Below are 14228 nucleotides of genomic sequence, written 5' to 3'. Positions count from 1 at the left end.
TACATTGAGGACAGGAGTGAAATAAGCACACATTCCAGAAAACATGGAAGGAGCATATCAGTTTCATTTTTCATTAAGTTACGTTGCCATGGAAGTGCTTATAATGTTGAAGTTTAAAGAACAGGGCACACATTTGTACTGCTTGGTTACATGAAGCATAGACATGGAATATTTTCTCAGTGTCTCTTCCTTATATTTATAGGAATACAAACCTCTTTTCACTAACTGTTGTTTGGCAAGTTGACCATATGCATCCTTAACTTACAGTAATAATGCAAAGGGAATATGCATACAATATATGTAATTAATTACAAATAGAGGCTGCCAATCTATGTTGCTCATGTCTATCATACGCTGGAGCACTTCTGTGACTGGAAAAAAATAAGACTGAAGCGGACCAAAAGAATGGAAAGGTTTGGTAATAACAGGCTATGCTGGTGGGTGCTCAGTTGCAGGGTATTACTTTTTGATTATTGTGCAAAATTATTCAGTGTTCTTAAATGATTTCCCTTCAGTGCACTAGAAAGTTTCTGGAAGAATATAAATAAAAATAAATGGTGCCATTAACATTTCTAAATGTTCAAAATGTGTGGTGACTCCATCAAACCCAGAATTATCCAAGCAGATGGTTAAAAAAAAAAAAAAAGTCTAGTAATAATCATGTAGTGATTATGAAATAGTAAGGAGAAAGTTGTTTCTTAGGTGCTGAATATTGCTTTTTAATTTTGTGTCTGTTTGAGACAAAACAGAAGGATTTGTTTGTGAGAGGCTTCCTGTAATAATGACTATGCTATTTGCCACTATGGGAGTTTGTGAGAGCTTCTTTTTTCATTATTTTGCTGTAGTTCCATTTCTTAGACTGAAATGTATTTTCTGTATCTTTTCTCTATTTGCAATGGAATTTTAAAACGGTTTTATAGTCAATCAAACCTTATTTAAAATTGCCAGAGCTTTTGTATGGTGTTAGTAGTCATCTTTAGTACGTTTGGATTAGAAGCAGTCTAGCAGAATCTTTCATATTGTTGCTTTAAAAAGAGAGAGAAGACAGAAGTTTTCAAACTCCCATGAAAGAAGGTTTAACTCTGTCTTTCTTCATAGCCGATGTACTTTTCCAAAGTGACAGTATTTCAGCATCTGATCTTTGGCGATAGCTATCCTCAGCACTGCCTATAATTTAAAAAGAAAAAATGCTTTTGCTCCTGAATTTAGAAAACACAAACAAAATTCAAATTTGACAATATTCAGTAGCAACATGTAACATCTCCACCATCTACATGCTAATATCCAAGCAGAATTCAAATTGTCCAGATATGTATTCCCCTTAAATGTATTTTCTCCTGCCCTCTTCAATGGATTGTCTTCTTTTTTAATTCATGGCTTGCTATTTGCATTTTTCTCACTTTGTTTCATCTTTTGCCTTTATTCACTATACTCTATGTATTTCTTCTCCCCTTTGATTTTTTTTCCAGTTCAACTAATCTATCCTGAATCTCTCCTAAATTTTGAAACAGCTGTCCTACTTAGATTGTTAGAAAACAATTCTAGTTTGAAAGAGATGAGCGAGTGTATCAAGCATTGTCAGAGAAAAAAAATATATTTGAGGAGCAATTCACTAAATATAACCATATAATTTCTAGGAAGACAAGATATGACATGATAGTGGGAGTAGGACCAGGTTGGTGGTTCTTTGAGAAAACCGACCCATGTCCTGTGGTTGCCCCTAGGTGGCCATGTGGTATCACACCCATCTTGGCATTCTTTCTGTTTTGCTTTTTGGATTGAGGTCTTTGAAGGTTTGCTCTTTTTCAAATTGTGGCAAACTCAGGGTGATTGCATCTTGAACCCTGGTTGCTGGGGGATGGTGTGAGTGTAGATGATATTTGGCTGGGGAGGGGAGGTGGCAAGGCTCATTTGGCTTGGGTGATGAATGATTATCAGAAGCACCTAGTTGTTGGGGTGTTGTCTAGTCCCACCTTCCCTGGAAGATGTTTGGAGGTGGGATGGGGCCCTGTGGTTAGGAGGGGAATGGAGGAGGGTTGGGAGGTGGGCTGGGTGCTGTGAAGGGGGAGAGGGCAGATAGGAACAGGTGGTGATGGGCAAGAGGAGATATGGCAGGAGGTAGGGTGTGGGCCATTCTCGGGGAAGGTGACGTGTTTAATATGGAAGTCACATTCCAGCCTTCTGGTCTTTGGAATTTCATCCAGGAATCTGGTGGCTTTTAGGGGCATTGCTCTGGACACAGATGGATGTAAGCCCCTGTTTGTGAAGCTGAGCTGTAAGGGTCAGATGGGACTGCTCTTGTGTACCAGCCTCTCTGCTGTGTAACAGCTTCCCTGACTGAACTCATGGCTGAGTTGGTGGCAGAGTTCCTTAGATGAATCATGCGGGGGGACTTCAACCTGACCTGAAGTCATAGGTATTGACTCACGGCCTCCATGGCAACCATGGACCTGATACAGATTATTGACAGCCTGACTCACACCAAACTCCTGACTCACACCACACTCTGGCCTTTGTTTTTGTTTTGTGGCATTTCTTGCCATGACAGATCACTTCCTTCTAGCTCTGGAGTACTCTCTGGCTGCCTCCCACTGAAGGGAGGAAGGAGCTATTTGATCTGTCTGCCACAGCCAACTGATGGACCCAGTTGGGTTTTAAAGGGAATTTGGGATTATTCCTGAAAATCTGTTGCATGCTCTGGCTGAGGTACAATCGCTGCTTGGAATGAGCAGGTGATGACAGCCTTACATCAGATTGCACCTTTGTGGATTCTGTGACTGGGGATCCCATGGAGCTCCCTGGTTTTCTGAGGAGCTCTGGGAGATGAAGCGTCATAAAAGACGCCTATAATGCCACTGGAGGAAGAAAAGAGCAAATCTGACTGACCACAAGTAAGAGCCTTCATTAGGATTTACCTGGTGGTAAGAGCAGCGAAATGGGCTCACTCTTCTCTTATTGCATCTGCAGATAGCCAACTGGTGGCCCTGTTTCAGGTGACCAGATCCCTCCTTGGTAAGGAGGGGTTGGGTTGCTGTGAGGATTATTCTAGGCATGCGTTGGACAAAGTTTTCTTTGGATCTCTTTGGAGCTGGACTCTAGCTGGGCAGGACCTGTGGAAGGGACTGAGGCACATAAGCCACAGTCTTGCCAGGTTATCTGGGATGAGTTTCACCTACCTAGCCCTGAGAAAGTAGACAGGATCCTTGGAACTGTGAGCTCTGCCGCCTGTGTTATAGATCCATGTCCCTCCTGGTTAAGGCCAGCCAGGAGGTGCCATATAGTTGGGTCCAAATGACAGTGAATGCTTGTGGGCTGGAGAAGCTGATTCTGTTCTGAAGGGGACAGTGATCCATTCCCCTCCTCAAGACCTCCTTGGATCCAATAGTGCTGGACAACTTTCATCCAGTTTCCAACCTTTTCTTTTTAGGGAGTGTTGTTGAGGTGGCACACACAGTTTTGGGAGTTCCGAAATTCACTGGTGCCACACCTCAATTATGTGAGCTGCATGGGCTTCTAGTATACTTCTGAGTGCAGCTCAAGGTGCTGGTTATTATCTTTAAAGCCCTACATGGCATGAGGCCATGTTACTTGTGGGGCCATCTATTTCCAAGGGTTACAGCCTGTTCTAGCAAATGCAGCAGAGTGGCCAAACGGTGCCATCCTGAGGACCCAGGAGGCGTGTCTTCTCTATCACAGTGCCTACCCTGTGGAAAAGCCTCCCCCCTGAAATTCAGATGGCCCTGATCCTCTTGGTCTTCTGGAAGGATGTTAAAATCTGGCCTTTTCTCCAACCTTTAGGACCAGTATGTGCGTGTGTATGTTGCATGGAATTGTTATGTAGTGACTTGGTTATTTGTTTCCTGTATTAGATTATTTTTAATAGGTTATAGGTGTTTTATATTGTTTTTGCATGGACTGTTCACCACCCAGAATTTATATTTAAGATTGGTGGCTATATAAATTCTCTAAATAAATATATAAATCCAAGAGTTCCATAAATATGTAGAAATTTATTTACGCTTTTTTGACCTAGACTTAGTATCTCCAGGAGTACCAAAAGTATTATGTGTTTAACTTCTCAGAAGTGAGTTTCTTAAAAAAATCTGTAGCTAAGTATTCAATACCAAGGTTTTCTACTAAAATATCAGAGCAGAAATTATGCTAAATTGTTAATCTATGGGTTAATAGCTTCATCTAATTCATGAAACCTGCAATTTTGAAAGAAAGCGTTTAGAAAACATAATTGCTTCTAAGTAGATTCTAAACTAAATTCAATGCTATGTTAAATTTTAATTCAGCTATATGTAATGATGCTAAGCTGGGCTAGCAGCTTGGTACATCTTGTCTGCTACACTTGAAAATTCATGTCACTTGTTCAGGGTATGTAATGTACATCCTTTATATACCTTATATAAAGTATGTCAGTATAGTAAAACCAGAAAAGATTTTATATAAAAGTCTAGTATACATTATACCTTGAAGCAAATAGAGTACTTTTCTTCAACTGCATTTTTGTAATCTTGAAAAGGCCTGTTGATCATAGATTAGTTCTGTCCCAATCTCCTAACAAAACATATATTAGCATGTGTTCTGCAGGAAATGTGTTAGGTTATGAATATACTCACCTTTTTTGAAACATGGCAGTGTAAATGCTTCTTTGTATGTGGTTCGTGTGTACCAGTCAAATACCTTCATCTTTGCACTTTGATAATGAATATACTGTTGCAGAATTAAATAATCAAACTCATGTGGATATATAATTTCCTCTTTTTCTGGAGCTGGCTGTAGTTTTGCAAAAGGTCTAGATGAAAAGCATAAATAGTTTAGTAATCTCATGCTGAATCTAGTTTGCTAAAGATAAAACTACCCATAAGAAGAGCCCCATATCCAAACGTTTGTTCTAAGGATCTCAGTGAAGATGGACTACGAATAGAAAAGAATATGTGTAGCTCAGGGTTGAATTGTGGAGTCCTTGGGGTCCTCTGAGCTTGGTGGTTTTCTTGCAAACGTTTCGTTACCCAGCTAGGTAACATCTTCAGTACTAGAATGGAACGGGGTTTGCTCTTTGTTTATATACAGTGGTTTGCCCTGCCTGTGTTGGTGTTTTTTTTCCCCCTGGTAGTTCCTTGATTAGGGTATTGTTTACTTGTTGATTGTCTGGTGATAATCTTGGTGTTAATCCCTGCTTATCTGGGTGATGATTGCTGGTGAGAAGATGTTCTGGTCTTTTGTTTTCCTTTTTATTGTCTCGTTTGAATAGTGTGTAGATGTTGCTTATCTCTATGTGCCTGTTGATGGCTGCCTTGTCTGAATACCAAGGTTCCAGGAATTCCCTCACATTTCTGGATTTAGCTTGGTCTAAGATGCTCACAGTTTCCCTGTTGAAACTATGATTAAGTCTGTCCATGTGTTGTGAGATTAAGTTTTCATCGTGTCTTCTGACTGCTAGTTGGTGTTCATGGATGCGCTCTGCTAGCCTTCAGCCTGTCTGTCCTACATAGTGGTTGTTACAGTCCTTACACTGTATGTTGTAGATGCCTCCTGGTTTTTTCTCCTTGGGCTACTGGGTCTTTTGCTTTACTTAAGATGTTTTGGAGGGCTTTAGTTGGTTTGTGTGCTACAGAGATGTCATGTGGTTGTAATAGTCTGTTGGTTGTTTCTGATGGACTATCGGGTTACGTACTGCTAGTGCAGTAACTATCAGCAGTATGACAGCTTACACTGAGACTTTTATAATATTGTTGTGTTGGCCCCCTCAGAGCCTTGAAATACTGCAAATAAGGCTATGCATTTTGCAAATACTATAATTTGCATTGTGTGTTACAGAAACTTACTGTTTCATATAATAAATAATACTTTTCAGTACCAATTCAGATGGGTTTTTATAATTCTACATTAAGGATCAGAAACATTCACTGATTTTTGAGATCTAATTAATAATTTGTTACATCCTTCATTTCTACTTAGTTTGGATCACAGGGTCAAGAAATAGCTGTGTGTGTGTTTGCATGAGAAAGAAAAATAAAAAGAGGGAGGAGCGTTCAGCAGGAAGACTAACATTGTTTCAGGTAGAAGGAATGATGTTGTAGCTATTATGATTTGCTTCCTATTGCCAGATTGGAATCATACCAACATTCTGCTTATCTACAATATAGTAACTGATTTAAAGAAGATCAAAGAAAGATTGAAGGAATATAATGAAATACTGTACAATAGAGATGTCTACATACAAGATACTTAGAAGGTATTTCCTACTTACAAGAACCTCTAGTATTAGTAGATGAAGTTACATCTTCCTGATTACAACTACCCATCCCATCAGATCAGGCAGGAAAGGCACGTTATAGGTCCCATCTATTAAGGAGTTTCATCTGATGGGACTTAAGAGGCGAGCATTTTCTGCCATCACACCCGCCCTTTGGAACATCTTTCCCTCCGAAGTGAGATTAGCCCTGACCCTGTTTGCCTTCCGGAGATCTCTCAAGATGTGGTTTTTCCAGGAGGCCTAGAGATCCCTTGGGAACAGGGAGCACGCAAGATGGCTTTATTATGTATTGTGTTTTTAACTCTCTCTTGTGGTCTTGTTATATGTATGTTTCTTGTTTTTTATGGTTGTTTTAAGATGTTTTTATTCTGTTTTTATTGTATGCCACCCAGATTCGTATTTGTGAAATGGGCGGCTAAATAAATTTGATTAAATAAATAAATCAGCACTCCAGTCCTTACCAAGTTGGAAAGTTACAGGAATTGATGGAATATGGCAAGCAACAAAAGTAAAGGTTTTGTAAAGGTTCTAGCTAAGCTGTGCCAGCAAATGTGGAAAATGACACAGTGGCAATAGAATGGAAGAGGAAGAGGTCAATCTACATTTCAATACCAAAAAAGATTTCACACAGTATGCAAACTATCATATGGTATCCTTAATTTTACATGACTGCAAAATAATGCTGAAGATCATCCAATGCAAATTAGAGCACTATGTGGAAAAAGATGCCAGATGTTCAAGCTGGCTTTAGAAAAGGCCAAGGAACCTGGGACATTATTGCTAATGCATGCTGAATAATCAAGAAAGCCAAAGAATATTTTTAAGAAATCAGTTTGTGTTTCATTGATTATAGAAAGTCCTTTGATTTTGTCAGTCATGTCAAGCTGTGGAAAATGGGAATCCCAGGATATCTCTTGGCCTCTTGAGAAACCCATATAAAGGACAGGAAGCCACAATACAAACATGGTGAAATAGACTAGGTTCAGGTTTGCAAAGGAGTGAGACAAAGGCTGTATACTCTCTTATTCAACTTATGTGCTGAATATATTTTAAGGTAAGCTAAATAGGAAGAAGATGAGCATGGTTTTAAAATTGGAGGAAGAAACATCAATAATTTGTGCCATGCTGATGACACTACTCTGATAACTGAAAACAAGGATCTGCAAGCTGTAGTAATAAAAGTCAAGGAGCACAGTGAAAAATGGGACTAAAATATAAAGAAGATCAAACTAATGAAAACAACCAGCCTTAGAACTGATAATGAACATATTAAAGTGCGTAGATAGCTTCTGCCTTTGAGGAACAAGCAATCAAGAAATAGGTTGCAGACTAGCACTCAGTAGAGCAGCCATGAAGGTCTTGAAAATGATACATGCCATTGATGTGTCTACACCTACAAAGATTGGAATAGTGCAATCAATGGTATTAGTTGTGTTATTCTATGGAAGCAAAAGCTGGACTTTGAAGAAGCAGGATAGAAAGAACACTGACACTTTTGAACTTTGGTATTGGAGAAGACTCCTGAGAATACCATGCATAGCCAAGAAAACAAGCCAATGGATCATCAAACAAATCAATCTGGAGTTCTCACAGGCATAAATGACCAAGCTCAAATTACTGTATTTTGGACACATTATGTGAAGACCTAGCTCCCTGGAGAAGTCTAGAATGGTGAGAAAGTAGAAGGAAAATGATAATGGACAGCAAGGTGGATGGACAGATACAGTGACGATGGTGACCCATTGGAAGACCTGAAGGATGAGGTTAAGGACAGATTATCATGGAGAAAATCTGCTTACATGCTTGCTAAGAGTTGACACTAACTTGACTGTAGATAATTGCAGTGATTTTCATAACGGCACATAAGATGTCTTTATCTTACAGTAGGGACTTCTTGTTTTTTAAGTCACAATTTCTTAAGGTTTCATAAGAATGTTTAATTGCTTTTGTTGGTCACTATTTCTGTATTTTATATTGCTGGACATTGCCCAAAACTACAAGAACATATAATAACCATTTCTGCTGTTGTCCTATCAGTTTCCAAAATGTTAGTAAATAATTCAAAAGAACATAAGATTCTACAGAAACTAGTGAGCCTTTCAGAACAAGGTACTGAAATTATTCTTGTCAAGAAGGAGCTGTTATATAAATAGCACATGCAACCCTGATTATGTGAAGTAGTCATGGGCAAGGTATTTTCAAAAATTAGCTGAATTCTCAAAAGACAATTTTAAATTTATAGTGTGATCTTCAAATGCCAAAAAATGTTTTATATGGATGTTCATATACTAGATAAAAAATGACTTATTCTGTGTTTCCTCTATACACTAAGATATTTTATTTATTTATTTGTTTGTTTGTTTGTTTATTTTATTTAATTTGTCCAATTTATATGACCACCCACCTCACAGCACATGACTCTGGGTGGTGTACAACAAAACTAAATAAATACCTAAAACAAGTTACCATTACTATTATTAAAAACATTAAAAACTATTAAAAAAAAACAAAGCTAAGACAAAGAAATAGTAGGGGAAGGGATATTAATAGGGGAAGAGATGTTAGATGCTCATAAATAGTTACTAAAGGCTTATTTAATAAAGAACAGGCTAAATTTTTACTGGGAATTCTGAAACAATTAGTGGTTTTCCTACCTCTGATTTTTTTTTCAAACAGTCCAGATAATGCATAGTTTGAAACAAAGAATTTTAGGAAATCATGATGGCCATACCCTATAGAAAGCTATTTGCTTAAGTAAGTATATATTTTTGGTCATTTTACAATAGTTCGGTTTTTTAAAACAAGGAGCTATATAAACTCTGATTTCTTTTGTTTAAATATTTATTGGTTGGTTGTTTTACATTTCAGTTTTGCACTTCTGGCTTTGTATACATTTGTATACAAACATCCCTGGGTAATGCTGGGATGATTTTCATTAGAAGTTTTTTAATACAGGTAGTCTTTGAGTTACAATGGCAATGGAGACTAGGGCTAAGTGCAACGTCACATGACTGCATCAGTTAGTGACAGCAATCCTGGGGGTCCTCATTGCTGTCACAACCCCAGGACTGTGCAGATTGTTAAGTGGAAAGGAGCAGGAGTCCCAGGTAAGGAGCACAGGGGAATGGGGGGCCGCTGTGGGCGGATGCTGGGGAGCGTGGGTGGGCTGGCAAGGGCAGTGGGCAGGCCCTGGGAAACACAGACTAGCTGGCAAGGGCAGCAGGTAGGTACTGGGAAGTGTGGCTGGGCCAACAAGGGTGGTGGGCAGGGGGTGTTACGGAGTATGGGATCCCTGGGATCTTTTAGTCCGTATTTGTGATGGAATGGACTTATGAAGGCCAGGCTCAGGGAGATAAGCGTGTTCTTAGCTCCCAACAGGAGTGTGGGAAGTTCAAGAAGATGAGGCTGGCACCTCCCTAAGGAATTCACGGTGGTGTGGCTGGCTGGCTTGGGAACTAGGGTTCAGTCTGGTGAGATTTCTGTCTTGAGGTTGGAGCTAATAAACGCAACAGAACTGTATTTGCATTGTCTCTTGGAGTTCTTTGGGCTGAACCTGACAGTATTGGGGCTCCCCAGAAGAAAAAGTGGCTGGAGTGACTTACGGGAGTGACTTGCTACTTTTGCAATGGCTTCCCCATTGACTTTGCTTGTGGGAAACCAGCAGGTAGGTCGCAAATGGTGATCATGTGACTGCAGCTTGCTGTGACGTAATCGTGAACCTGATGCCTGAGTGCCCAGATTGTGATCACTTGATTGTGGGGACGTTGTGATGGCTGCAAGTTGACAAACTGATCACAAGTCCCCTTGGTTCAGCACCATCATAATTTTGAATGGTTACTGAACGAGTGGTCGTAAGTTGAGGGCTACCTCTAAGAAGTGTAAGATACATAGGGAAAAAAATCAAATCTACTTTCACAATCATTTTCTGAAGACTGAAAAGGAAAATTTGTAGAGTGTTTTAGGTATGTGCTTAACATTGATAATTAAGGATAATGAGGTTGGGTTTTTTTTACCTTAATTGCCTTTCAGGAGGATATGCAATGTAAAGTCGTGCCAGTTGACCAGGAAAGTAACCAATAACATCCTTTCCCGGATGAAAAATAGTTCTGGTAGAATGAATAAATGAATGAACAAATGAGCCATCTATATCTGAAACAGGTTTTTCTGACTCGCATTACATATTAAATTAATGGCAAAACATCCAGCTATTAAATAAAATCTATCATAAAAATGTAAAAAGCTGCACTATTTTTTCTATGACTAACACAGAATGAAAATACCTGAAACAGCTATTGTGAAACTGGTGGATCTCCTGTATGGGAGAGGTATGTGGTTAACTGATACATTGTGCAGTTGTCCAATTTATATTAGATTTTAGTTATTTCTATCATGAAATAAGGAAAGAGCTATTTTCTCCTTCTTATCCAAAGTGATTTGGGAAGAAACAGATACTTTCGATTGACTTGATTTGCAAACTTAAAAAGGCAGGATAAAAAATTGTCAATCTAAATAAATAAATCTATCTCTTGTTCATCTATTTATCAAATCATAATAAGATAAATGAAAATTGTATTAATCAAGGACATTCTAGAATACCATAATGCTGTTAATTATGGTATTGTAATCTATGCTTCCTTTGTTTCTGGAACACTTAAACAAAAGGGTCTTTATAACATAAATAACATTATAGTTGCAATGATTTATCATTATTAGCCAAAGTAGGCCTACAATAAAGCTTAAATACATGTCATATACTTAAGTTATATATAAATAACTTCCAATTCTTCCCTTGCATCCAGCTTTCCTTTCTCTTATTCTCCTCCAGTGAATATTAGAACATACCTTCCTCAAATTATGGACCTGTCTTCTGTTCTGTAAAACACTACACACTATATAACATAATATCTACCTGCTGTATGAATATAATTATCAACAAATCATAAATCTGTTTGCTTAGACAGCAGTACTGTTGCATCAAAATATGTATGTTTAGGTTGCAGCTTGAAATGCTTGTAACCCTGTTTAGCTATTTTACCGAACATGGTATATTCTGAAACTAAATAGATCCTTCTTTTCTGCCAGCAAGATAATTCCTGGCCTGGAAAGGATCCTGCTGAAAAGGGGTAGGGAAGAAGCTCCCATCCAGGGCTTCCTTCAGAATTCCAGGGGAGAAGAACTCATGGGATACTGAGTAGGACAGGGCGGATTTCTCAGGACCTCCTTGTAGATGAAACTGCTGATGTGCCAAGCACAAGTTTATGTTGATCTTTCACTAGAGGTAGGAAGGGGATACCCATAAGCCTCCATTCTAAGGGTACTGTAAATCCTATTCTTGGCCAATAAAAACATTGAACATGTGCCCACCTGCTCAGGAAAAGAAAAGAGCAAGGTAAGCTGGTGAGATAGAAAATGAACGGCAGAAGAAGCTGGAGAAGAGCAATTTTTACCTGTTTGTCTTTGGGTCAAACCTCCCTGTGGCAGGTTTTTAAAATTCCAAATGTGCCCCTTGGTCTAAAACATTAATTATTTCTACTGATTAGTAGGCCATTCTTCTGATGCAAGTCACAATACAAATAGGATAATGTTTGTGAAATATTTTAAGTGCACAAAATAATATTCTAAAATAGACTTTTAACCTATCCCTTTCTTTCTGTGATGCATGAAAAATCACTTGAGATTTGTAATTAGACTGTCATTGTAATTAGTTTAATTTTATGTTTGGCAAGGTGTCTTAAAATAGCTTCAAAATAATCATTCTGAGGTCCTGGATCAATCTTGAGGGATTTTGTTTGTTTTTGATACTTTACCCTGGAATGGTCTCTGGTGCTGGATCTATAAACTGCCGTAATTTTATTGCTGCAACTTGTCCTGCCATTAGAATTCCTAAGGAAAAATAATACATTATAACACCTACTGCTACTAATTCAGTATTTACTCAATATATAAGATCATAGTCTCATTATAATACTTACCATATATACTCATGTATAAGCCCATCCACAGATAAGCCAACCCTCAAATTTTTAACCAAAATACCATGAAGAATGCACCACCTGGGGATAAGCCAACCCACATTTTTCATGGTATTTTGGTTAAAAATTTGAGAGTCTACTTATCCGTGGATAGGCTTATACACAAATATATATGGGATATATGAGTACTTAAATATATATATATATGTGTGTGTGTGTGTGTGTATATACACACACACACACACACACACACACATACATACTTGTGGATAAGTCCATCCGCGGATAATCTGAACCCAATTTTTTGGGTGCATTTTGGTGCTTAAAATTATTGGCTTATAATATTTATGTCTTTCTATATCATGAAATTGTAAATATTTAAGTCAGGTTACTTAAACCATAGGAAACAAATGGTGAATTAAACATAAATTAGCATATATAGTGCAAATTAGTGCTGGTCAAAGATGGCATCAGCCCACCCAAAGCACATCAAAGTTAAAATAGTGCTATAGGAAAATGCCACACCCAAGCTTCACAAAGCATATGCCATATGCAAAAAGATAGAAACTGAACTGGATCAGACAAAAGCTGATGGAATTCTTTGAAAAGTTGATTGGAGCCCATGGATCTCCAGCTAAAAACAACAGAACTGTTTGGATCTGTGGTGATCTGTTGCTATGCTTACCCTCTGGAATAGCTAATCTCACTGGGGAACAACATTTCAGCAAAATCAACATAGCAAAGGCTTATTTATAGATGGAAGTGGAGGAAAATTCCAAGGTGTTTCTTAGTATAAATACCCACAACAAGTTATATTATAACTTGTTTTTGCAGTAGTATCTGCACAAGAACTTTGCACCAAGTGTTACAGAGCTATCTATGCACCTAGTACTATTTGCATTAGATTATTGCCATTGGAGAAAATGATGAGGTGTACCTTGAAAACCTCAAGAGAGCACTGCAGCAATTGAAGGACTCAGCCTTTGAGTACAACACAACAAATCTGAGTTCTTTAAACATAATATTACATATTATGGTCACACGACTTATGCCCAAGGCCTAAACAAGTGAAATAAGCAAATTCAAGTAGTTGGAATGCTGCAAGTCCACAAGAACTGGGACAGCTATGGCCTTTTTTAGGTTGGTTAATTATTACAATAGATTCCTGCCCATTTTTGCCACCTGCTATTCCATTTAAGCACTTTACAAGTGGGGAGGGCATAGCAGTGGGGAAAAAAAACAGGCAAATAAGCTTCTGCAGAAGCAAATTGTAACATTAGACATTGTACTCAAACATTATAGTCTGCACTTACCAATGAAACTGGCTTGTGAAGCCTAAAGAAGATAGCATTGGTGCAGTTGTGTCACACATCATGACAGATGGCAGTGAGTGCCCTATAGCTTTTGCATAAGCTTCAATCATAGCTCCAGGGAAGGTTATACACAAACAGGGGAGCACTGAACCTGATTGGGAGATAAACACTTCAACCAGTACTTGTATGGAAAGGAATCTCTCCTCATTACAGAACATCAGCCAGTACAGTCAGTCATTAATCCACAGTAGGGGACTCTGCTTACAGCACCTGCTGAAATGCAGAGTTGGTCTTTGTTCCTTGAAGGGCACGGATACAAAATAAAATTCAAGAGGATAAACCATCAGGCACATTAGGCACATCGTCTCATTTACCTTGAAGGGTAAACAATATGAAAAATTCACATCAGATAGAGATTCCTTTAACATATATTCTCTCACAGAGATTGGGAGTCTTTTCATTAGAGGTTGAGATGATTCAAAGAGAAACCAAGAGAAACCCAACATTGCCTCAGGTCTACACAGTGTTGGAGAAGCTATACGCTGGAGATGCTTGGATACTTGGAGTAGAAAAGATAAAAGATAAAGGTACTAACTAGATGGTAGTTTTGTTTGGTGGCAAAGAATAGACTAACAAATTGAAAGGCTTTCAATGAGTTGCTTAAATTGCCAATATGTC

The 14228-nt window shown here is 38.4% G+C and overlaps 1 protein-coding gene across 1 annotated transcript; it reads right to left on the bottom strand.

The window, feature by feature from the left end:
• Positions 1-1054: 1054 nt before the first annotated feature.
• SPMIP3 (sperm microtubule inner protein 3) lies at positions 1055-12516 on the bottom strand. The gene is made up of 4 exons (XM_025177709.2): positions 12501-12516; positions 10279-10429; positions 4626-4801; positions 1055-1167 (listed from the first exon to the last, which is right to left on the bottom strand). Exons 1-4 carry the CDS (start codon positions 12514-12516, stop codon positions 1055-1057), a joined length of 456 nt encoding a protein of 151 aa, XP_025033477.1.
• Between the last annotated feature and the right edge of the window lie 1712 nt (positions 12517-14228).

This window comes from Python bivittatus, unplaced genomic scaffold (genome assembly GCF_059951505.1).
Source record: "Python bivittatus isolate LINGU-HERP-01145 unplaced genomic scaffold, Pbiv_v1 ctg000020_np1212, whole genome shotgun sequence".
NCBI classification, from domain to species: domain Eukaryota; kingdom Metazoa; phylum Chordata; class Lepidosauria; order Squamata; family Pythonidae; genus Python; species Python bivittatus.
Note: the sequence above shows the minus strand (reverse complement) of the source record. Positions and strands in the feature narration are given on the sequence as shown.

Bases quoted from the DNA above. Each gene is read 5' to 3' on its own strand.
- SPMIP3 (XM_025177709.2), bottom strand. The intron at 4,802-10,278 runs GTAAAAAAAACC...CTTTTCATCTAG, and splicing joins CCTCCTGAAAGGCAATTAAG to ACCTTTTGCAAAACTACAGC. The intron at 1,168-4,625 runs GTGAGTATATTC...TTTAAATTATAG, and splicing joins ACTGCCATGTTTCAAAAAAG to GCAGTGCTGAGGATAGCTAT.